This window comes from Phasianus colchicus, chromosome 1 (genome assembly GCF_987193195.1).
Source record: "Phasianus colchicus chromosome 1, bPhaCol1.hap1.1, whole genome shotgun sequence".
Classification (NCBI taxonomy): domain Eukaryota; kingdom Metazoa; phylum Chordata; class Aves; order Galliformes; family Phasianidae; genus Phasianus; species Phasianus colchicus.
Window position 1 is genome coordinate 170,182,032 of NC_143436.1, and position 25,104 is coordinate 170,207,135.

Consider the following 25,104-nt stretch of genomic DNA (forward strand, 5'->3'; position numbering starts at 1 on the left):
TGAAAAGCAGAGGTGGAGAGGGTTATGTAACAGGAATTGTAATGGTGAAGTTCCTTATTTTCTCAAGTTGGCAACATTTCCATATTTTAAAGAATGCTCAGAACATTGAAGTACTTTCCACAGTGAGAAAACACTTTATAAAAAAGCATGTGAAAGGTAATAATCATTTCTCATGAGTTTGATGCCTGTTTCTCAAAACTTTTAAATCATAGCTTCACCAGAAGAGCATCCCAGATTTCCTCTTTTCAAAAAATAGCACAAAAGTATTTTTTATATATTCCATGGTGAGATAGTAGTGGATCTTCTCACCACAACACTGAGCTGAGGACTGTGGGCCAGGCTGCCTATATTAATTACATCTCCAGACCCTTTTCATTTGAAAGAGACTTCGGAGTAGTGTTCATCTACTCTGGAACAAACGTCAAAACATACTGCAGATGAAATGTTATTCTTTCTTTTCATGTTGCAAGCAAAATTTCAAGCTGTGTGATCCCCCCTTCCAAAGATAGGTCCTTCTAAAACAAAATACACATGACTTATCATTTGGAAGGCTGGTCAGCGTACAAGATGCCAGTGTGAGCTGTCATCACTGAATGTACTCATTGCTTGGATTCAAAGAGCTCAAGTTGAAAAATCTCAAATAGAAGTTCAGACTATTTATTTTTCTTTCTTTTTTTTTCTTATCATGTTATTACTTTATAGGGAGCATTTGTCAGTTGTGTATTTGTTTGTAAGAACACGAGAAAATAAACAGAAACTACTCACTTCTACAGTCAACAGAATCTCCCAGGCTGAAAAGAGGTATCCATAGTAGCATTTAGAAGGATTTACTATTGTCTCTATTTGAAATGCCAGAAAGATTACAGGTTACTTTAGAGAAAAGTAAAGAAGAATTAAATAGTTTCCAGTGTTAAAATAGAATCAGCTAGAACTACAGAGATGCTTCAAAGAGAACAAAAAGTTTTGACTTCATTGACCCATTTTTCTTAGCAAGACTTTAAAAGGCACTTGTGTTTTCTACTCATGTCTCATATGTATTAATGTTCATCACCACCTATATCAACATACAGAGCAGGACAAAACCCTGGCTAGGGCCACTGGTTTCAAGTGGATAGTTGTTCTTACAGACTAACAAAAAATTATTTATTGCCTATCCTTTGTTAAAAATATCGTGCACAGACAAAACATAAAAGCAGATGTAGATGAACACAGACATGGTGGGTCTGATCAAAGCTTGGCATTCTGTCTCCAGCAACGCCCCACTGCAATGCATTGGGCAACTGCACAGTGGTACCTCTCCCCAGTGTCTTCCCAGCCACTGGCAGTCTGTGGCTCTGAGACTCCCAAAGCCAGAGGTGGTGTCTTTGTTTTTAATAGCCCTTCACGGCATAGACATGCATCCTGCCATGCTTCTGTAACAAACACAATTGCATAAACCAAGTGACCAGCTAAGCAGTTTAGCTTGCCCAAGATCTGTGTGTACATTAGCCAGTACCATTCTTACCAAATGAGCAGAGACCACACAAAAGTAGAATACGTATTCTTCAGAGGCTAAAACAAATTCACTTACAACACAGATGATTAAAAAGGAGGAAACTACAATTCCAACAACAATAAGGTCAGCTTCTACTGCTTGTAGCACTGAGCTGCCTTAGCTATTTCCTGCCACAGGAACCAATTGCCAGTTGCTTGACACTGTTAACATTTCTGAGACACCTCATCAACCATGACTTGAGCTTTTTCCTGCACATAACTTCACAAAACAAGACTGTTCTTTGTGCTCATCCTGGTTCGTAAATTTTCAATGGTTCCATTATTCTCAAGCTAGTAAAGGATACTTGATTTCCACCGTTGCAGAGTTTGTAGGTGCTAAGCACACAGATGATGCTTTCGCACCGTCTGGATACCTCATTTGGAAGAAAAAGCCTTGAAAATAAAAATAAAAAATGAGAGGAACCAGCCTTCTCCAAGCCACCATGAAGCAGTTAAACTCTTCCAGAAAACCACAGAGAATGTTGGCGACATGCTGTATATTCAGTACTCTTGGAAAAAGAAAAAAAAAAAAAGAAAATAGGAAAATCTGAATGAAGAGACTAATTAGTGTTCTGTGAGCACGCTGAACTCAGGCTGTTATCTTGCCAGACAAGGACTTGCACTGCGAGGCCTTTTACTGAACAAGTTTAAAATACACCCTTATGTGAAGAAGTTGACGAAAACTTTCTTCAGCTTCTTTGTCTGCAAGCACAACATGAGCCTGGTACTTCAAAAGGGCTGGAAAAAAGGAGTCACAGCAAAAACCCCAAGCCCTGCAATTCAGAACAAGATAATGGAAATCTTGTGTGTCTCAGAACTCCTCAACTTAGAGGCAGAGCTGCTTAAATTGGAAAGGTAACCTCCTTGCTACTGAACTAGGTCAAAAAGTCCTAAACACAGTCAATCCATCCTAAATGTTGCCAGGTACCAAAAGAAAGCCAATTTTCCAGACAATTCATGCTGGACTCCTGGTGGTCCATCTGATGAAATGGAAACTACTGCTTATCCTGACAGCAAATCTACTGGAAAAAAAATAAGCTCAGGTATGAAATTCTGAATATTGAAGAAAGAAAAAAATCTGTATATAAATATAGACTACTGTGTTGGGCACTTTAAATTTAGCATATGAATGGTGCAAGTCTTCCTGCTTCCAGCCAATAGATCTTATGACGCCAAACTTTTAACGATGAACTGAAAAGAAAGGCAACAAAAGTATTATAATCTCATTCCAAGCAGAAGCACAAATTCAAAATATGCTTCTTGTGAACGTTTCCATTACGACCAGGACTGACTGATTATTCAGCTTTATCTATTACCAGCCAACTGTTATTTTACTAAGGGATCACTAAAGACAGTTCATAATTATCCCAGTGTACAAAGCCAAAAAAAATATCAGTAGTTTTTAAAACTTATGGAGCCAATTAAATACTACTTTGTTGGTGTTGACAACCACTGCTTTAGGTATGGATTCAAAGCTTTCTGTAATATAAAATGATACCTTCAATTCATGATGGAAAAAAATCATTGTTCAACTAGCGGCTGATTTCAATATTTATCCAGAAACAACTAAGATTTACATGGTACAAAAGAATCAGCTTCAAGAATCTGATTCAAGAAGGTGAATGTCATTGTTTGGAACATTTCATCACTCGTATGTAGGTTATTTGACTGAAGTTTAAAAAGTAATGTTACAACAAGTAGTTCAGTGCCATATGTATATTTATTTCTCTGTTTTAATAAAGTGAGATAAATGAACTCAGGATCTAAACTGTGTAGTTGCTCTTTCTGTACATGTAATCCCTGACTTTATTTTGCTTTTCCAGTTGGCAAATACACCTATAAGTAATTAAATGCTACACAATTAGACCACTCTTTCAGTAGGGCTCCAGCGGATGTTTTCAAAGTCTTAATCTTGGCACAATGTTCAAAAAATTTTAAACTAATTAATTCTTTCTCATAGAGTTTGGTTTGTTTTTGCACCTGAACATCTTAAGGAAATGATCTGCCATGCCTGTTCTTGTTGAGCAATGCACTATTTTGCAAGTAATCCTGTTAAATTTGGTGGCATCTCTTCCAGAAAAGGAGATGAATCAGTAAGGGAAATAGCATATTCCACCCACTCTCTGAATGAAACAAACAGCAATTTACCTCAAATCCTTGATACTATGTTAGAGCTGTTCCCATAATGCCAGATCTGAATGGCTGAATTTTGTTGTCTATGACTGGATTAACATTTTTATCCATTTAATCCTCCCATTCATTTTGGTACCATAATTCAAAATATTCAGCTGGTTTAATCCTATCAGAGAATGATTGTCTTCATCATCTTTGTCATGAAAAGCAGGTAAAGAAGCCAGAGATTCCTTGATTTGTGTCTTTTTAAGGCACCCGTCCATATTTTGATAAAAATAAAAAACAAGTTAAGGAAACGATAAACATTTTATTATATGCCACTGCTTGATGCGTTTTAATTTTACTAGTTTGTCAAACTGTGTAAAAAACCAACTGATCATATCAATTAAATCTCAGGCTCCTTCTTTTTTTCCCCATAAACATGTATTTTATTATTAAAATGAATCATGCCTCGCATTATAGAGTTCTCATCAAACTTTTATTTTGATACATCACTGCAACATTAAAGAGGGATTTTTACAGTTCAACTCATTTCAGACAAATCAGAAGCCAGTAAATAACTCATACTGACCAGCAGCTTCTTTGAAAGAGATCTGGACTAACATGATGACTGTTTGTGCAGCTCAGGTGAAGATACAGGATACCTGAAAGGACACAGAAAAAGAAGTAACTCAATTTGGTAATAAATTTCCTGCAATTTTTATAACCGATCCATCAAAATTGAACTTCTCTCACCCCATAAAGCTGCTGCCACCTTATAGCTTGCTTATTTTGGTGGAGCTATATTCATGCACTTGTTACCTGTTTTAGAAAATAAGCACTAGCTGTGTTTCTTTAACTGTTTTGTATTACATACATGCTACTTTCTGGAATAAGATAGCAGAGCTAGTGATCTTATGGTTTTCACAGTCTAGTCCAAACTCCTGTCTTCATGGTCCATGAGATCATGGTAAATGTTCCCAGCAGTGTTTTCACCTGAAGTTTGGATGATAAACCAGTTTGCTGATAGTAAATGTGGAGTGCAAGCCTGCTGGTCACTGTTTGTCAACCACTGCTGTGTGTTGAAGTGGTAAACCCTGCAACAGTCATATTATTATAACTTCAGAATTTGAGACTTCCTGCTTTCCCAGCAAGGATGTGGAGAAATGTAAATTTGATTAAAGTGACCCAGATTTTAAGATTAGCATGAGTTGCCCAATCCTTATCCAAGCACTGCATTGCTGCTTGTTTTTTATGAGTTAGTAAAACTTAATGCAAACGTGGAATATTTACATCAATTCTTCAGAATTCCCTACAGATGGTACCTTTGTTTGACTGAAGAAAGGAGGCTACACAAAGGGAGCACTACCAGACAAATAATTATACGTCTTAAGGGAATAAACTGCAAATCCTCTGATGTATTTGTCTTCTCTTGTCTCATATACTGGGTTTAGCTACCATCTCAATTTCATAAACGCTTTTCATGAGTACTTGGATGTCTATCTGATACAAGTCAGTAAAGAAATTATGCCTCCATGGCTTCTTCTGGGAAGCTCTACAATGGATGAAAGCAGGGGCATTTGGTCAATCATCTGCAAATAGCTGAAATCTGCACATCCCATTTAGACTGGTAAATAATCTCAATTTAATTTTGTTTTATTTTAGAAAAATCCATTTATTCACATCAGTCCATGAAAAGAGATAAAGAGGTCACTATATTGCTTTCCCTAGTCCTTATATTACTCGGAATGATTTGCAGGTGACTTTAAATGTTCTTCCAGCAGAAAATGGAATTTTATAAGCAGGCGTTTAAATATCTATGACCTAAAAAAGAAGGAAGCAGACTGTGTCATGCAATGCAAAGCTATACGCCACATGGACCAGTGAGAACAGGGAGAATAGTCCAAAACACTCTCAGCTTTTCCCTCTCACCACCATAAATCTGTACCAGTGCACACGAAACATTGCACTGATCACTTAATTTCACCTGCAAGGGATGCAAGGGAGGGTTTTAACACCAGAGAAAGACAGGAAAACAAGTGGTCTTTCAACAGATCCAATTGGCAGAGCTCTCTAACACTGCGCAGCTGGACAGCACACAAGTCATCTCCCAACAGATCCAATTGGCAAAGCTCTCCAGTGCCGTGCAACTGGACAGCAGAGCCCACAAGCACTGCGCAGCGGCATTTCTTCAGCCCTGACTCATAGACAGATGAAAGCCACCGGATGAATCACCAGCACTGCGTTCCGCAACACCTAACGAGGTGGTTCATCCAATTATTGATCAGACCCCAGTCTCCCCAGCTTCGGAGATCTGACAAACCGCATCCTTGGTTGTTGCTTTACCAGTGAAATGGTGAGCTCTGGAAGAGGGGCCCACAGCGAGCAACCAGGATGGCGGACTTCAGTTGGTGCGTCCCTGGGTTATCTTCTGTGTGCCATTAAGCTGTAAAAGTGCTCTGAGCACAGCTGATATGCAAGAGAAATAGCAACTGATTAACTTAATAACAGAGAACTTTCAGGCAAATTAACAAAAGCGCTTTATGGAGCAGCTCATTCTGCTCAGCCCGCTGCTGCAGAAGGTCATTAAGTCCAACGCTGTAGGAAAATCATTTTGATCCACAACGGTTGAAAGGACAGACGTTAAGCAAAAGATTATCACAAATTAGTATTCAGGACATCAGCTGGGCATTGCAGGTGTTGAGGAAAGGCACTTCCTCCTTGCAAAAGCAGCTGGAGAAAGTGTGTTATATCCCTTTTTCCCTCACAAGCAGGACACCGGACATGGTGTGTTTGGGCACAAACACCTGACTGGAGGGGGATTCAAGCCCACGACCCCAAACCAGGTCTAGAGGCGAGCCCTACCCCTCACCTCTGCCCCACAGCCCCGCCCCTCAGCCACTTGGCCCCGCCCCCAGCGCCCGCTGGCCCCGCCCCCGCTCTGGCCCCGCCCCCCCGTCCAGGAGCAGCTCTCCGCGCAGGCGCAGTGCGCAGCGGAGCCAACTGCCCCCTCGCGGCCCCTCCCAGCCCTCCACAAAGATGGCGGCCGCGCTCCGGCGGGCGAAGCTGAGGGGAGCGTCGGGGTCGCGGGGCGGAGGCGGCGGAGACGGCGCCAGCGGCGGGGGCCAGTGACAGGTGCGGGCAGGGGAGGAGTGACGCGGCGGCGGGCGAGGCGCAGGTAGCCGAGGGGCGGGCAGGGGGTGGGGAACGGCGCGGCACGGCGCCGCCCCTGCCCGAGCTGCGCCATCGGGAACTCCCCCCGCTCCCCGCCCTGCAGCCGCTGCCCGCCGCCGGCGGAGCTCGGACCGTTAGCCGGGGGACGGCGGGGCCATGGCGGTGAGTCGGGGCGGGGAGCGCGGAGCGGAGCGGGGCGCGGCGCGGCGCGGCGGCGGTGCCTGCGTGACCCCCGCGGGGAGAGCGGCCGGAGCGTGCCTACTTCGGGAGGGCGGGGGGAAACTTTCCGCCTCGCTCCGGCCGGGGGGGTCCCGCTGCTGGGAGAGGGCGGCTGGGAGGGGCCCGAGCGGCGCTGACAGCCGGCGGGAGAGGGGCGGGCGGCTCCGGGGCGCTGCGCCGAGTGAGGGCTGTGCCGCCTCCCCGAAGCGCTGCCCGTACCTCGGCGAGTGCTGCCGGAGCGCCCGCTCGGCTGCCTGAGTGCCTCTCCCCCCTTCCCCGCCTATCGCTCGGGTTTAACGCAAACAGAAACTTTTCGTGGCTTGCGAGCAGCTGGAAAGTGAAACCGACGAAAAGCAAAAACGAAACTTTCCAGCTGATTTTTATTGCGCGGTGCGAAGCGAATAAGCAAAAGGACGGTGGCACGTAGAGAGGGTGGGAGCGAGCGGACCACCTCCCGAAGGGCTGGTAATTTGTTTAACCTATCTAAAGCGATTTACGGCCATCCTGAGTGTCGGGGTGCTTCCAGAACAGCGTGAAATCATTCCTGGGAAACGCTCTTTGTACCGTGAACGTCTGTGTTCCGTTGGATGTATAGCTGGCTGTAAATTCCTTAAATCAGCCTGAAGGCTTCAAATCTCAGAGCAGCTTGTCGTTGAGCGTCTGGTAGCTTTGGTCTTAGCAGGAGTGGAAGCTGTCCCTTTTGAGCTTCGAGCTTGGTTTGTTGTTATGACAATAGGTAACTTTGTGTTTTGTGCAGCTCAGCTATACAGAAACGTTGCTGTAGCCATGATGTGAATCTGCATGCGTGGATGTGTGTATATTCCATGCCGTGAAACAGTGTAAATCACAGCAACTCAGCAATCCTTCACAATCAGCAAGTGCAATCAATGGCATTTCATCCATAGTCTTAAACAATTGTAAAGTCCAATCACTTGGTGAGCGTAGAAGTAACGAGCTTTGATGTGGGAGAAGGCTGTGTGCATGTGGAAGTTGGAGGTATCTGCAGAGCTCAGTATTGCAGGTTGGGTAGGGGTCCTGGTGTTCCTACTGAACTGGGAGGGGCACCACCATGCCCACTAACGATGTCCCTCAGTGCCACATCTACACATTTCGTAAGCACCTACAGGGACGGTGACTCCACCACCTCCCTGGGCAGTCTGGGAAGTTATTTTGACACGAGGTCTGAATGTGGGACTTGTTTTGTCAAACTGCACCTGAATGGTTTTCTTGCTGGCTTTTTCAGGGGGGAATTTACATTCGGAATCACTTACACGAGGACTGTCAGGGACTGGCTTTGGCTGCTGTAACCTCAGTTGAAAGAGACAGTTCTGACCTCAGAAAGCCTGGGACTCAGCAGCGTGTTCACTTGGTCAGGTTGGGAGCAGTCTGCCTTGGGCAGTCACAGGCTGACTACCCCAGGAGATAACAGTAAATGGAATCAAGTGTCTCAGGGCTTTCAGAACAGGTGGAGACTTTCTGAGGCTTTCTTCTGTTCTGTGACACACTCTGTGTCTAAGAGTTGCTTGAAGTTCTGGTCATTACAAACAATGCTGAAGTTATCTGATTTCATCTTGGTGGCATTTTGACCTTTTTCCAACTATGAGTTTCCACTGCTTTGTGAATGTTTAGGCTTTTGATTTTTATAGGTAATAATGTAATGGAACTGCAGAACTTTGAATTATGAATCAGACCAATAACTCATCTGCTTTGGGCTATGAGTTCTGTGGATCTTGAGATGCTTGTGTTTGTTATTCTTTGCCTTGTGGCCATTTAATTTAGCTTGAATTTGGATCTACGTCAGTGTTATGATGATGATTGTTCTGGCTCAAGATACCTAACAGAGATCTTCCTAATTCTTATTGCAACTTTTAACTACTTGACTGAACGTGCTGCTGCAGCGTTCTGTCATAGCACTTAACTGGGAAGCCAAAGCCTTGAAGCCTGACTGCAGGAAAGGTACAATTTTTCAGCATGGTCAATACTTTTCCCTAAATGGTTATACCTTCTCAGTGCTTTTATGCATCTCGCTATTTTAACTTGCTGGCAGGTAATTTCTGAAATAGTGTGTGCCAGATATTAAAAAGGACAGCTTTTATGAAGCTGCAGGCCTGCTTCCTAGACAGTATTGTTGTCTGCAGCCATCGGTGTGCATTGTCCCTGCCTTGTGGAACCTGAGGAATTCCAGTCTGCCCTCCAGCAGCCAGCAGCTCTGTACCTTTTTTTTGACCTCCAGCTTCCAATTGAGAAGGGATTTCTAGTTCAATCTCTGCTAAAATGTCTACAGGTAACATGTCATGTTTCGTTGGCATGTTTCTGTGATCTGAAATATAAATTGGATTCTCTTGGTTACATCTGTCAATAACACCTCTCTATTTTATCATCCATTTCTTTAAGACTATTGGCTCAGGAAAATTCCCAGGCAATTTGTAGTGAGGTTCTACTTAGCTGCAGTTTATGGTGCCGAGGTGAATTGCGAGAGCCATTGCTTTTCCTATAAGACCAGCTGTAGTAAAAAATAGATTTGACTTGGATTGTCAGCTTAACTAAAAGATACTGCTGGTAGATGAGGAAAGTGATAATAGTTTGGAATGAGTACATAACTGCTGCTTCTGTACAGTAAACACAAATGATGTTTACTTTGCTCGTGGGGCCAATGTTTCCTGAACTACAGAGATGAGCACTTTTTCCTTCTGATTTGCCGTATAGCTTAAACTTTGAGCTTCCTTAATGCTGGTGTTTGCTTGATGCCAGTATAGAAGCACTATTAACCTTTATCATAAACATGTTTATCAATACACGTTGTGCTTATGGGCAGTAATGTTTTGGATTGCTATCCAGGGGGTCTTTGTTTTGTAGCTGATGGGGTAGAAGAGTGCTTAGAAAGTGTCTGTAACACTTCGTAGCGCTGCATGTTTCTGGCAGGTTGTCATCTTTAATTGTTCCAGTCAATCTGCATTTAGTTTCAGGTTGGACAAATATTTTTGAAGTCTGCCTCCCACCACTAAGATCTGGTCCTGTTCCAGCTGTGCTTCCATCTTGTAGTCTTGAGCCTGTAACTGGTGGAAATGTTTCTGATGAGCTGTCATAAATGTTTTTGACAAGATGGAAATAGAAATTAATGTGCCATTTTGTCAATGACAAAATATAATTTGTAGCTAGTGTTTTAATATTGGGTGGCTGTCTAGAGGGTTGTGCTATTACTCTTCATGGGTGTAGAATGTTTTTCTGTTTGCTGCAGAACTTCAGCAACTGAATATCCTTGTGCTTTCCAAACACTTTGCTAAAACTTTAATGCCACGTTCATTGGCAGCATCTTCAGAGTGCCTCTCAAACAGAGCCAAACAGACATACTGAGCCCTGTGGTTGTGCTGTTCCACAGCCTTTGGCAGTCAAACTCAACCGTGGTTAACATTGTTACCCTGTCTTTCAGCTTGGTACCTTGTGTGCCAAACACAATCCCAACAGGAGTTTGGCATAATGGTGTAACAAGAGTGCATAGTATACTCTGACCTTGCTTCCAGCATTGTTCTCAAGTACATAGGACAGAATAAGAGTTGGAAACCTTCATTTATGAGCAATGGAAAAATGTTCTACTTTATTACCTGCTTATTTTATCCATAAAGACCTATCAAAATATCTACAAGTTTTCAATCAGAGCTTAACCAGTAAACCTCATTCTTACAATCTATCAGTAAAGGAGAAGATCAGCACCTTCTACAGTGTGGTAAATCTCTTCTGCTTTCTAGAAACACTAAAGTAAGTCCTCCTTCTTCCTAGCAATACATGAGCTTCTGTAATATAATGTCAAGAGAAGTACTTCGCAGCTATGACAATTCACAAACTGAACTGATGCACTCTGTGACTTTGAGGGGAAAAAAAAAGAAACAACACAATAACAACCAAGAAAAAGGAAAACAACCCTACTGATCGATGTCTGGGAAGTACTGTCTGTGGGGAAAGTGCCAAGGTCCTAAAGGATTTGTACTGTGACAGCTGTAAATAGCAACGTGATTCAGGTAACCGGGAGCAAAAAGAGTACGTGGCACAAGAGTGCTAACTTCACTTTCTGTGTGGCAGTTCTTTCTGAATGTGCTTTGATTTTTTTATCCATGGGTTGCGTTTAGAACTGTGAAGCTCAGTTCTTAATGCCTTTTGATCTTGAATAACTTGAGGTGAAAATGAGCTTCACAAATATTTACATCTACTATAAAGTAAAAAAAAAAAAAAAACAAAAAACAACAGTATAGTTTACATATGTAAATACTTCCTTGTAAATGCTATTGAGTTTCCCCAGTGTGCAAATACAATGTCCATGGTAAACAAAGACTGTACTGTACTTAGTGTCAGATCCTACAAGCATGGGGTATGGCCAAGCTGCTCTTTTTCCCATTGCTAATACCATATCTTACTCCTTTGATAGCAAACTAAATGCTGCTTCTCCAACTTGACAGTTCTCAGACTGCAAGGTTTCGTTCTTCAGTGTTTGTTCTTTTGAGTGGAGAAACTTTATCTACTCTGAATTGGTAGAAGGAAACTGAGATGTTAGCAACAAAAATGTTAAGGGGATTAGCTTTGTTTTGGGGCAGGGAAGCAAATGTAGGGCTGCAGATTTATTACTAATGATGAGCAGAAGTTTGCCTGTAGCTGAAAACTAATCTGTAAGGTAAAAATGGGGTGTCTCTGTAGAAGCATATGAAGTTCCAAAGCAAAAACAGGTGACTTGCAGTGTCCTGGCAGTGAGAGAGAACTGTGGCTGTAATTATTTGCTGATACTTCAATGTGTCTATTAATAAGCTGTTAGGGAACTTCTTCAGCAAGCTGCAGGAAGGTGCTAGGAGAGGAAGAGTGAAAGAAGTTGTGAAATAGTGACTGTTGACAATTAATCCTAGGTGTGCTGCTCTGGCTTTGCTGGTCTTCCCCTTCTGTAGCTGCAGAGACTCCTCTGTTGATGAAGAACTCTGGCATCAATTGCACATTGAACTCAAAGAGCTGCCTTCACCTTGAGATGCTATTAGACTGCCTGCGTTACTGTTAGGGAAGTGAAGCACCTGCCACATTGGCTGCTGTGGGCTTTTTTTTACTATTGCATTTACGAATGCATTGATGCTAAAAGAAATAGTTGATCTGTGTCCACTTATTCCTGTGCTTGGCAGGCATTTGTGTGTCTGCATAATGGATCAGGGAACTGATGTAGCTTAACACCAACCAAATTTTGAAGAATATCCTAAAGCTCTGTCTGTCCTCCAATTTAACTTGCTGTGTTGTTGGCCAGTTCCTCGTGGCAGAGCAGGTGGGAGCTGCTGGTACTAGCTAGCAATTAAAAGTCTTCCTAACAAATAGATCTGAAAGGTGTGCTTTTAAGACTCAAGTATGGGGTTTTTTTGAGTTTATTCTTTCTTTTGGAAAGTAGTCTTCATGTGCTCATCTTGTCATGTTCTGTGCTATTACCCTGTTCCTTACAGAAGTAGAGACCTATGTTTTAAATTTGAAGATTTGTAGCCTCATTGATCCTATGTTAGCCTGTGCTTTGGAAACATAGCTTTCATCTTTCAGAACAAGCAAGAAGAGGCTGTTTTGTAAGAATTCTTTAAAAGCTGCTTGTTGTTCTTGAATCGTGCACTCTTTGTAGCTCCAAGACCAGCAGCTGTCTCTGCAATAAATTTGTCCAACTGACCACTTACAGCACATTAATAAAAGAAATACTTTTTTTTTGTTTGTTTAGTTTGCCTTAGAGGAGTTATACAAAAAGTTTGTCCTTACTACATATAGCTGCCAGAAAGAGGGAGCTGATAACAAATGAGAGTAGCTTCATCCCTGGCGTTGAGCAGGCTTGTTTTCTCTGAAAATGTTCTGAAACAGAAACATAGGCAAGAGAAATGGTTAACTGGGAAAAGCCAAGATGTTTTTCAACCCTTCCGATCTTCAGAAAATAAACTGAAGGAAATCCAGTCCTGGCAGAATCATAGGAGAACCTAATTTAGCCAGCATGAAAGTAAAATTAGGAGAGTTTAAAGAAGTCCTTGACAGTAAGAGGAGGGTAAAACTAACAAACCAGCTGTGTAGTTTAGATCAATGTGGTATAAAGTTGAACTGCATTGTATGTCTTTGTTAATTTGTGTAGCAAAGATGGTACACAGTTCAGTCTCATTTATTTTTAAGACTCCTTCCAAAGAGTACATACCTCCTGCAAGACCAGCAGGCCATCCTGTAGCTCCCAAGCAAGGTGTGACTGAATCACGTTGACGTGCCTGGTAAGAACTGGGGCTAAGCATGCACTGTGGTGCTAACAGCTCATTCACTGATTTAAAATGCACACTATCAAAGTAGATCTGAATGTAATGAACAGATTAATTCCCTGATTTGTTATGTGGTTGCAGTTACCGCTTCCCAGAAGTTACACAACCAGTTTTGGCTTCTCTTCTCTGACAGTGTATGAGGGAGGGGCAAATTGTTGGAAAGTACTGAACTCTTTTTATGCAATCACTTTGAGTTATGTGTGCTTCATCCAGATGTGGACTGTGGGTGGTTTATTAACAATCTAGTTATGGTAAAACACCACTATGTGGTGGTTTCAGGTAGGCTCCACTGCATTGATCGTGATATACGTACAATCAAGCATTGTACAGCCTAAGAGCCAGACTAGATGAGAAGTGTAAGCATCCATGAGCATATTGTCCCTTTGCAGAAGACTGATTTATCAGTATTTAGTAGTTCTCTATGCAGTCCTCACCTTCAAAAGTTTGGTTTCCTACATTAGCTGTTAATAAGAGCCTAGCCTGTTTGGCTGAGGTTCAAAAATTGCTGGCTCATAAATAGAAATGCATTAAACTTGAACATCTGGAGTGTTTCCAGTTATCTACCGTGCGTTCTCATATAGGTTATAGTACCCACGACATGAATGCATGAACTGCACTTCAAGCTGCTCCTAAATCATTACAGTTTGCAACCTGCAGTATGAAGGCAACCTGATGCAGGTATTGATTTATTATAATGCGCTTGGCTCTCACACCAAAGCTTTACAGTTGTGGCTATTGCTGTGTTGAAGAGAGCAGACAGTAACTGTGGGGAGGGAGTTGGAACCAGTTCTGGCTGTTCCAGTGTAACTCAGGGTTGCTCACAAATCAGTATTTTCACCATAATTGTGTTGTGTTCATTATATACCTTATGGCATCCAATTCCCTGCAGAAACAGGGGGAACGGAGATGTGTATTTGGTTTCTTGGATTTAATTGAGAATTGTATTCACTTAGTGAATATGTGTGACTCCACTTACAAGCTATGGGTGAAGTATTTTCTTACTCATCGTAGAGGCTATGGATTCTTCTTACCTTCAGGGAATTGCATTACTTATGAAAATGCTTTCCAATGCATCTTCCTTCCCAACTGTTCTGATTTGCAGTTTCTACTGTTGTCGGTTTGTTGCTGTTGATTCACTTTACAAAACTACGCTTCTTATAATTTTTATTTATCTACCTGTTTGCAGCCATGGCATTTTAAACACCAGGACTTAAGGGAATAACCATTTGTTTCACATCACTTCAAAGAAGATTGTCAAATTACAGTGAAATAGACATGTTCCACAAAGCACTTTTCTTCTGACAAAAAATAGCAATTCTCTTTGTTCTGTTACAAAACATTTTACTGAGTTTTGCAGGAATTGCTTTTCTAAAATAGGAAAAACTGAAAAAGCAAAGCAGATATTTTAGAGAAATTGAATGTTAATTTAAAAAAATTAGTTCAAATTTGAAAAGCACAAAAACTGCTTTACTGTAATTGCCACACCTAAGTATGGTAAATCTACAGGGAGGAAAAAAAGCCATTCTGCTAGCTTGTGATTTTTTTTACAAGGCAAGCTGAAGAGAACTTGGTTTTTGTTTTTAGCTTTAATAGCTCAGGTGCAACCTTATGGATCACTGGGTAATTATATTCTAAATTTTCTGTACCACTACCATCCCTGTATCTCAGCTTTTTCCAGCAGTGCATTAAGTGACGTGAGTAACATCTGTCACATACGCTTTGTCCTTTCCTCTTCACCTCAAGGATGTAGCAGTGTATTTTGTTTTCAGAATTTCCTCCATTTTAGCCCGTTTGTACATGCTAGGCCTTTGTACATCTCAGCCCTGTCTGATGACTTCTCAACTGGTTGACTGATTTGAAAGATTAGGAGGCATCTTGATAGTAATTTTTACGGGTTTCAAATTGGCAGGAGGAGGCCTGTAGGAAATAATAAATCTATCTTTCAGGAGTCATTAAAAAATGGGGATGGTGAGTACTTACGAATTTGTGAAGCACAGGAGAAATGCCTTCTGCACAGAGCAGCTTTTCCTCCTTATTGGAAGTTGCCTGGGCCTCTGAGGATGCTGTGCCAGTGGTTCCTGGGGAGCAGAGCTTCAGGAGGAGCCAGGTGAGGAAGGAATGCACACCTGTCTGCTGAGGCCCACTGGGAAAACACCTCATGGCAACCTTGTGCTGGCAGCTGTAACATGATGCAGGCTGCAGCATGTATGAAACTGCTCTACTGACAGAAAAATCTTGGAGTGGAACCATTGTTGTCACTTGTAGTTTAATATCAACATGCTATTTGGAAATATGTAGTGTTGATTTCACTGAGCCTGTTCCTTATTCTGTACCTTTCTGTATATGTATTGCGTGCTTGGTCTTCTCGCTGCTCACCTCCTGACCTCGTGTTCTGTGGAATCAAGATCCTTATTTGCAGTCTCTATAATAATAAACATATCTGTTGGTCACCAGATTTGATGGAATTAAAGTGTCAAAGTATTAAGTTGCTGTGAATGCTATGGTATTAAGTAGGGAGGTAGAGAAGAAGCGCCCTGTAAATGGCAAACTGAGGAACAGCCATTGGCACCAGAGTAACCAATATGGAGGGTGGCTCTCCAGGTTCTGAGCTACTGAAAGCTGCATAACTTTAACATGTTGATTTTCTAATACCTTGGTGTTTAGAGAAGGCTGCTCCAGAAGGCACTGTCAGAGACTGCTTACTGCAGCTCATCAGGACCTTGTGTGTTGGATTTTGACCTTCTCCAAGAGTGATCTCCATATGTTTTGATTGTGTTTTTTTAATATGTGCCCCAAATATCTGTACACTTATTTTAAAATGATGAATGTGGACTACTGTACTAATATGTACATAGTAAAACATACCTAAAAATTAACGTGATAAAGATTGAAAGAACACTATTTTTAGAAAGTCTTTTATATACTGATAGTACAAGAAACATGTTCTTCTGCACCCCAAGGGGCTGACTTTTCCACCCCTTTGGATACATGCACCTCACTTTAGAGACCCCTGGTCTACAGGATTGATATTTTGCAGCCTGTCAGAGCAGCCTGTGCCAGTACTGCACAGCTCACTATGAAGATACCTTTTTGCCTTCTGATCAGATAAAATACCCAGTTACGTAGTTGTTTGTCACTTCTCCCTTCTGCTGTTTGCCTCCAGGAAGAGTTTGGTTTGAGCTCTCCTTAGGCACCCTGTAGGTAGTGGAATCCAGCAGGTGGGTGACCCCCAGTCTTCTCTAGTTTTCATAGTTTTCCTGGGCTGTCATTTGCTTAAGCCTATTTGTCTTTGGGGCACTTCTCTCATACTGAGGGGGTGGCTGGGAAAAGCAAAGCTGGACGTGGTGCTCCAGATGCTGCCTTGTAAGTGCTGACTGGCTGGGAATAAGCACCCTCCTGGTGCTTCTGCTAACACAGCCCAGCGTGCTGCCAGCATGCGTTGCTACGAGAGTGCGTGCTGCTGACTCATGTTCTTTTACCTTGGTGATCCAGCTGATTTAATGCTGATGTGTTTTCAGAGGCTGTCGTTAAGATCAGCTGCTAGACTCTTGGGGATGGAAAGGCTGAGCCTTTTCAGTGCAGAGGAAATGCACTGCCCAGTGATCTCAGCCTTGCGATGTTCTTTAACCCTTAATGAATAAGTGACCGAGTAGCAGTCAGTCGTATGTATTGGAGAGGAATACAAGTGTTTAAGGAGCAAATCCAAAGATATTTAAGGATTGTTTAATTGTCATTTTAATTTAGGAATATATACTTGCATACTGAACTATTGAGTGGAACTCCTTTGAGCCTTAATGTCACCTGGCCTTCTGGCTTGTTAGTACAATTGATTCCTTAATGGTTCCTCAGACATCACCCCTGGAGTCTCTAAACAAGTTATATATAGGAAATTTAGATGCTTTCACGTTGTTTCAGCTTTGGTAGCTTTCAGAAAACTTGACTTGAAAGTTTTCATAAGATAAGGAAAATGAGTAACAGTGCAATTTGGGGAGGGGTGAGTGGTTTAGTGCCAAAGTCTTGTGCACAGCATTAACTTGCTTGGTAGCAAACTCAGGAGAGACAGCATCTTCCTTGACAACCTCAGTGTGGATTCTGAAAGAATCCTGCATTGCACTTTAAGTGTCTACTACTAAGAATATTTAGTACCAAGACCAAAAAAAAAAAAAAAGCTGTTTATGCAGCAGTTATGCTGCACGTGAGTTAGTCTGTATTTCTAAATAACTGTGCCTTTAAGGGGCTACTAGCAGAAAACTGTCTCAGCTGCTTCTGTGCATAGCAACAGCGTTATCTGTCTATTCATCTAAGGTGTCTTGCTTTTCTAGTCCTTTTTAATCTACTAGAACGGTGCAGTTGGCCATAAATCCTTAGATTTATCTCTTTGCTTTACCCCCTCCTCTACTACCTGTTAGCTTTCAGTGGCCTTGACAAGACTAGTGAACTCATCTGTTGTCCTAATGCAAGCTGCTTCTCTTCCTCAGGACCTCAGATTCTGAGTAAATTGGGAAACCAGGTGGAGATGAAAAACAGCTCTATCATCAAGAGTTGCAGGAGCAGTTTTATTTAAAGTGAGGTGAAAATGTTGGTATGCACATACTTTGCTGTATGTTGCATCTAGTCTACCTGTGTTTGTCTGTGTCAGGGCATGTGCAGTCTCTACCCTCGTTCACCTGAAGGTAGGTTATTGGTAACTTTTGCAGCCGCTGCATTCAGGTCTGCAGAAGCAGACTCTGTGGTGCTCACAGTCCAAATATCTCAACTCCTGGGTATTTTTCATGTGGAACAATATTATCTAGAAGTCCCAGTCACTTTTAGTATTCTTTTGAACAAATACCAACAATTTAAAGTGAGGGTGTTGGAGACAAAGCTTTTTAAATCGCTACAGTAGAGCTCCAATTTATTTGCAGCCAGAGGCAGGAAAAATATTGTCCTTGTTGCTAAATGAGGTTCTCTTGTGGATGTAACTCATTAGCGGTTTTTTGGGGGAGCTTGTGTTTTTCTGGCTGCCCACTTCTATTATATTGTCCTTCTAAGAATCAGCCCTTCACAGGATGCAGTTAATCTTTCTTTCTATAAAGAATAGCTTTACCTTTATGTAATTAAGACTTTTTGTTATGCCTAGCTTTTTAAAAAATGTTTAAGTATTCATGCTATTTTAGTATAGTAAAATGTCTAAGTCCTTTATTGCTGTTATGGTTTGTCATTTCCAGACTTCCTTCTAACTTCCTTTTCATTTTTTCCTGAGAATTGAGTTAAAAACATCTACAGTGAGAAGTGTAGAACTAATCCTTCTCATTCTATTTGAAACTCACCTGCTCTGTAATTCTGCATTTACCATTAATATTTTTGACAGCTGTCATTCCAATTCTAATCCGTGTAATGATTCTTTTGGGAAAAACGTGTAATGCTGCAAATGGTCTGATTGTTATACCAGTGCTCTTATCAGAACCTTTGTCAGAAAAGTTCTACCAGAAGATTCTTATCAAGTTAATTGGATAAGATCTTTTACCAATCATTTAATTCTTTACAGGTAATACACAGTGTTGACTGCGAGCCTGTTTGGTGTCGGATCACTGTTGGCTATAGATCATCCCATTTGCCCTTTTACAGTAGGCTATTTAATGTAAGATTTCTGGTTTTCTTCCTGACCTCTGAGTCTTACCCAACATTCAGGTTATATGGAAGTCTTTTTTTCAAAGCTCTGGATTCCAGAAACTATGAGTGCAAGGTAGCTGGTTCTGTTGATGTAAAAGCTCTGTGCCCACTTGATACCCTTAGATCAAACGTGGTATAATTGTATTTTTTCTAAGATAGGTTTATTGAACTTTTATTATTTTGATGCTAACCTTTTCTGTTTTATCTGACCTCTTCTGCTACTCAATTCTTCTACCTTTACACATTCCTGTCAGTTCTTGTTCTCATAGCTAAAGAGAAAGCACCTGCAAGTGGTGGACGTACCACATCTTACTGATGGGTATGGCAGTGAACTACAGGTATCTACAGGTTGGTGCCTCTTAACCACTGGTGAGAAGAAGGTTTTTGATGCATATAGCATTGGTCCACGTTTGTGTGAGACTTAAGCCTGTGGCATTGCAGAGAAATCTAATATTGTATTGTCAAGAAAACATTGATTTACTTCTTTTTCTAAATTGATTACACAGCCTGACAGGTAGCACTTCTATTATTGTAAAGGACATCAGGAATAACGCTGTGCCTGGTACCTCCTGTCAGGGCTTATCAATGAGCAGCAGTGCTTCATCTCCAGAATAAATCAAACCCTCAGATCCAACATGGAACTTAGCTATGTCCCAGTTAAAGCACTAAAGTCTGTGTGCAATCAGCCTCAGTACTTAGGTGCCTATAGGAATCTCAGTTTCTTGTAAATCACATATTTAAGCATTTGCAAAAAAATTAATGAATGAATCTTGGTACAAATGTTAAATATGTCCAGTGCTGTTCCCATGTTGGAAGAGCTGAAGAAGTGATCATGGCAGTCATATTTGTTTGGGTTATTTAATTCGCATCCAGTTTGATGGGTGTGTTTTGAGTTAGGCCCAATAAATGTTGCAAGTACTAAATGCATCACAAGTTACAAATTCAGGCAAAAATCACTGTGTGATAAAGGAAGCCATTGTTTTTAGGAGTCTAGTCATTAGCAGGATAGCTTGGGGAAAATGAGCTTGGTTCAAATTAAACCTGAGGAAATCCATGTCTGTGTAGACCCAGGAGTGTGCTGTATTACAGTCTGGAGTATTTTAATCAATTTGTCTGTGACACTGTAGCTAGTTCTATACCTGTGAGATTAAGAGATGGCACAGGGCAAGCCTGTTTGTAGCTACCATGGGAGAAAGGATATGTCTTAATTCTAACCCCTGCTTCCAGGCTGCGTGTTCATTTTACATTAAATGGTCATTGGATATTATCCTGGGAAGCTTACCTTCAAACCTGCTAGCTTGAAAGACGATCCAAGTAACTCTCATCAGCCCTCTGCCACCTGCACAAGCCGTGAGGAATGATGGTAGCCTGGAGGACTTTTTTGGTGTGGGGGAAAGCTTTTAAAGAAAGGTAGGAATAGAAAACTGTGTCCTCATTGCCTGGGAGACTAATTGGTCTAGTTAAGGAGGTATAAATGTTTAGATGTACAGAGGGACATGACCTAGTTAAATGTTGCTGGTAGATGGACGATTGGGTGGGGTGATCTTGGAAGTCTTTTCTAGCCTTGGTGATTCTGTGTTTCTGTGAAATGGCTTAGCATAAGTGGTGATGAATTCTTAAATAATCACAGTTAGGTTTCAAAGACTTTTAACGTAGAGGGATTTTTTTTTCCCCAAAACTTAATCTTTAGAGTAGACCAAGAAAGTAAATGAAGTATCTGAAATCATTGCAGAAGACTTTATTTTTTCTTTCTCCAAGTTCATAATTTTATAGGAGGACAACCTTGAGCATGGAAACAGCCAAGCTGCGCTGTGTATGTGTAGCTGGGGTAGAGATTGTTTGAGACACTCCTGTGCAGGAAGCTGTAAGAGCATCTCTTGGAATTAATCAAATAACACCTCTAGAACATCCTACTGGAGTCATTTGGCTGGCTCTATCCCTTGAATTTTGTCAAGTATTTTTCATTTAAAGCAAGCTATACTCTGTAAGTAGTAAATGTCTCTGTGAACAGATGGTGTGTTAGTATTAGAAGCGTTTGTAAGAGAGTTTCATTAGCCAGATGAGCTCAAGTAATCTTACTGGCTATCAGACTGTAACTTTTAAAACTGTTCCTGATTTGTTTCACCAGGCTACAGTAAGTACTGATGGAGGGAGGCAGTTCTGCTTTAGAAATTGTGTAAGCTTTTCCCCAGCTTAATCTTTATGTATAAATTTGATTCTAAGCACTGTTTTCAAGATGGAAAATGTAATTGACTTATGGGAATTCTGGATGTACAATTTGCATCTAGTGAATTTTTTCCATCTGTCTTTGTTTTGTTAAGAAATATCAGTTTCTTAATTATAGTTGATGGCTTTTTTTTCTTCTTTTATTTCAAAAGCCAACTGTGAGGGTCTAGTGGGAGAGAGTTGAGAAGAGTACACTAAACCAGTGTAACTCGGTGATTTTGGTGATATTTTTAAATTAAGTAGAATTACAGAAGCCATTTATTAGACTCATAATACACATTTCCTGCACGGAAAAAGTGTAATCTTCATCTTGTCTTAATTCTTCATACCACACCAGCATATAAACCACATTTTTTTTGTTTTTTTGGCTGGTTAATGTCACAGATAAGGACACTTAGCTGGATTTTCCTTCTGCTGCTGCTACTTAGACACTCATCAGAGCTGAAGTGGCTCACTGCTTTCATGGACCTCTTGCCTCTGTTTATTTTTCTTGCAGTTTTTAGCTGCTAATAAAGTTATTAATGGACTGCCTACTGGCTATCAAAACAATGCAACTTCAATTTATTTTTTTAAAGTACAGGTATAAGATTGTACCTAAGACTTCATTCATCTCACTTGGACCTTTCAGTTATTCCTGTCTCTTTTGATGGAAAAAGTAGGTTGGGGAAATAACAAGAAGAAAATAAATAGTAGTCCTGATGCTGCCTCTGTTCGTAGATGTCAGTCAATACCACTTTGCTATAAACAAATGTACTGTATGCCTAATCTCTAAGGCAACTGCTCGGTTTTCATATCTTTCCAGTAGGCGTTCTGTCAGTAATGCCAGTCAAATTTGGATAAAAATCTTGCTATATTCTCAAAGGTTAAAACATCTGGTTTCCTATCTCAAAAGCTGTGATGGATCTTCTAAGGTTCAGCCACTAGAGGGGGTCTAAACCTACCCTCTGTGTAAGTACGGTTTTTCCTAGTCGGTGAAGCATCATCTTCAAGCTTACGTGCTTGCTGAGATGTTGTGGAAGCATAGCTTTTAAGGTGGGTGCAACTTTGTAATTAAAAAAAAAAAAAAAAAAAAAAAAAAAAACAAATCTCACATGAGGCTGTTTTTGAAGGGTAACTCTTCAGAGATTTGTATAGTTTAACCATTTGAGTAACTTTTTCTTTGCAGGTGATCTTGTGAATTTGTGTACCGTCGATGATGGCAGAGCACCCACCGTTACTGGACACCAGTTCGATTATAAGTAGTGAAATCCCTCTTCTAACTTCCCCTATTGTTAGCGGGGATGGAGCACAACAGGTAAGAAAATTTTAGTATCTTCTCTTTCTTCCCCTCCTCTTTTTCCAACAGCATCATTGATATTGATACTAGGAAAATCTTCATATGGGATATTTTTGTGCAGCTCTGGTCATGAATGTATTTGAGGGACTGAGGTGAAGATGGAACTAGTGCTGGAAAGAGATTTTTTAGGAGTATGAAGCAGAAAAACTGTCTTTTGAAAGAATGTTTTCATAGAAATGCAAGACTAGGCAGCTGCCAAGCTGTTGAGCCATGGCCAAGTCTTAATTTAGAAGCTACATATTTACATTATCACATGAACTTGTTGAGATTGATAAGCTTTGCCCTATGTTGGAGCTTATTAGCTCACACGTGCTAACAGCTTTGGCCTCTAGAGTGTCTTCCTTAAAACTGGGCAGCATCTTGAATGGTGGGACTTGCTTTTTTATCTTTGCATCTGTCTGGATACTTTTTGAAGTGTTCTGTTAGGAAAAAAGTCAAGCTGATGACTAAGAAAAACACAACTGTGGTTTTGTAACACTTTAAAAGGGCCAGCTCTAGAGAGAAACTATATATATATATAAATATAATATAAATAATAATAATTCTCCCCATCTTTAACTTCAGAAGAATATTTTGGATTCCGGAGAAGCTTGATTCTGGAACAGCTTCTAATGGAAGAAAAGGGGTGAAAAATGAAGTGTCATGGAGCATCTGAACAGACTGAGAGATCATTGCCTGTGATGACAGGAGTCTGCTGATCTCTTGTTTGATCTTTAGTTATCATAAAGAGGAATTGTTTTGTAGGATAAAAATAAGAAAGAAATGTAAAATGAGATTGGAGCATTGATTGCAGCAGTTTGTGAAATTGGGTTTGGGCTGCAGTGAGATATTTGTAGAATAAGCTTAAATGCTGAGAAATCTCATTTATTAAATGCACAGGCAGAACATTCCAGAAAAAGAGAGAAGAGGCAATACTCACTCTTGGTTTCTCCAGTTCTGCTTTCAGATACTGAATTTGAGAAGCAGTAACCTGTAACATGCAAGGAAATGAATGTTACTATTTTCTTGCATGTTCTGCCTTGGATAGTTTAATTCTGAAGCCTTGCAAACAGAAGGGAGCAAAACGTGTATGTAAAGTCAAGCATTCCACCATTTATTTTCTTTACCCGAATGTAAATATTCTTTTTTTTCTACTATTGTTCAAAACTTCTCATAGATGTGTAGCAGATTACTGTTGGCAGGAATCTCTGGAGATCATGAAGTCTAACCTTCCCTACTCAAAGCAGGGTCAACTAGAGCAGGTCTCCCAGGGCCATATCCAGTTGGGATTTACATATTCCCCAAGAAAATTGACTCCACAGTATATTTCCCAGTGTTCAACCACCCTCAGAGTGAAATAATTTCACAGGCTTCATTGGAGTTTCTTATTTTAATTTGTGCACATTATCTTTTGCCCTGTCACTAATGCCATTACGAAGACTCAGGCTCTGTTTTGTTTATTCCACTCTGCTCTCAGGTATTCATGCACATTGATAATAAGATCCTGAATGTTCTCTTCTCCAGGCTGAACGCTCCCAGCTCTGTCTCTCCTTACACATCAAACACTACAGTTCTTTCACGTCTTTGTAGCTTTGTAGCTGTACTCTGCAGTATATCCATCTCACATACTGAGGAGCTCAGAACTGGGCCTACTTCTCCAGATCTCATAGCTTCTAGCTGAGGGAAAGATCACCTCCCTTGGCCTGCTGGCAGCGTTCTACTTCATGCAGCTCAGGAAGCTGTTGACCTCTGCTATGAGGGTGCATTGCTGGCTTACATTCAACTTGTCCACCTGGAACCTTAGGTCCACTTTTGTAAAGCCACTTTCCAAACATGGTAGGTACCGTTGCATGAGATTGTTCTTCTCCAGAGGAGATGAGGGACTTTGTGTTTCCCTCTGCTGAACTTGAAGATGCCTGCTGGTCCATTTCATTTGCTAGTCAAGGTCTTTCTAGCTGACAGAACAGCTATCAACTCCTCCTCCAGATTTTATACCACTTGCAGACTTACTGATGGTGAACTGTGTCCCATCTTCCAGGTGTTCACTGAAGATAGTAAATGGTATTCTGCCCCGTGACAAGCATTGAAGAAGACAGTTTCTGATAGCTTTTGTTGATGCTGGCAGTTCAGTCAGCACTCAGTCTATTACACTGCTTATGTCTAAACTGTAGCTCATTTTCTATATGAAGATGTTATGTGAGGCAGCATCAGAAGCCTTACTGAAGTCATGACAAACAGTATCTACTGCTTTCCCCTTGTTTACTATGCTGATAATTTCATTGTAGAAGGCTATACAGATTTGTCAGTTTCTCCTTTTTGAATTGATACAGGTTATCCCCAGTGCCTTTTTTTTTTTTAAACCCACAGTGTGTATTGGAAATGGTTTCTGGGAAGATTTACTCATCTTTGCAAGGCTCAATGTGGTGTCCACCAGCCTGTAGCTCCCTTGGTTCTCTTTTAAAGATTGCAGTGACATTTGCTTCCTTTCAGTCGTTGGGAACCTCCCCTAATTGCCATGACCTTACAAAAGTAGTTGAGACTGAAGTACTACTTCTGCCTTCTCCAAAAATAAGACTA

At 41.0% G+C, this 25,104-nt stretch overlaps 1 protein-coding gene across 4 annotated transcripts in view; it reads left to right on the plus strand.

The window, feature by feature from the left end:
* The first annotated feature begins 6,619 nt into the window (after positions 1 to 6,619).
* FNDC3A (fibronectin type III domain containing 3A) overlaps positions 6,620 to 25,104 on the plus strand; it is a 114,079-nt gene continuing 95,594 nt past the window's right edge. The window contains exons 1-2 of one of the 4 annotated variants that reach the window (XM_031615650.2): positions 6,620 to 6,823; positions 22,378 to 22,506. In XM_031615650.2, coding sequence (XP_031471510.1) covers positions 22,405 to 22,506 — 102 coding nt within the window. In that variant the 5' untranslated portion in view covers positions 6,620 to 6,823; positions 22,378 to 22,404. Of the gene's footprint in view, positions 6,824 to 6,846; positions 6,982 to 22,376; positions 22,507 to 25,104 lie in introns of those variants that run through there. The other 3 variants (XM_031615648.2, XM_031615649.2, XM_031615653.2) reach the window with 3 other exon arrangements.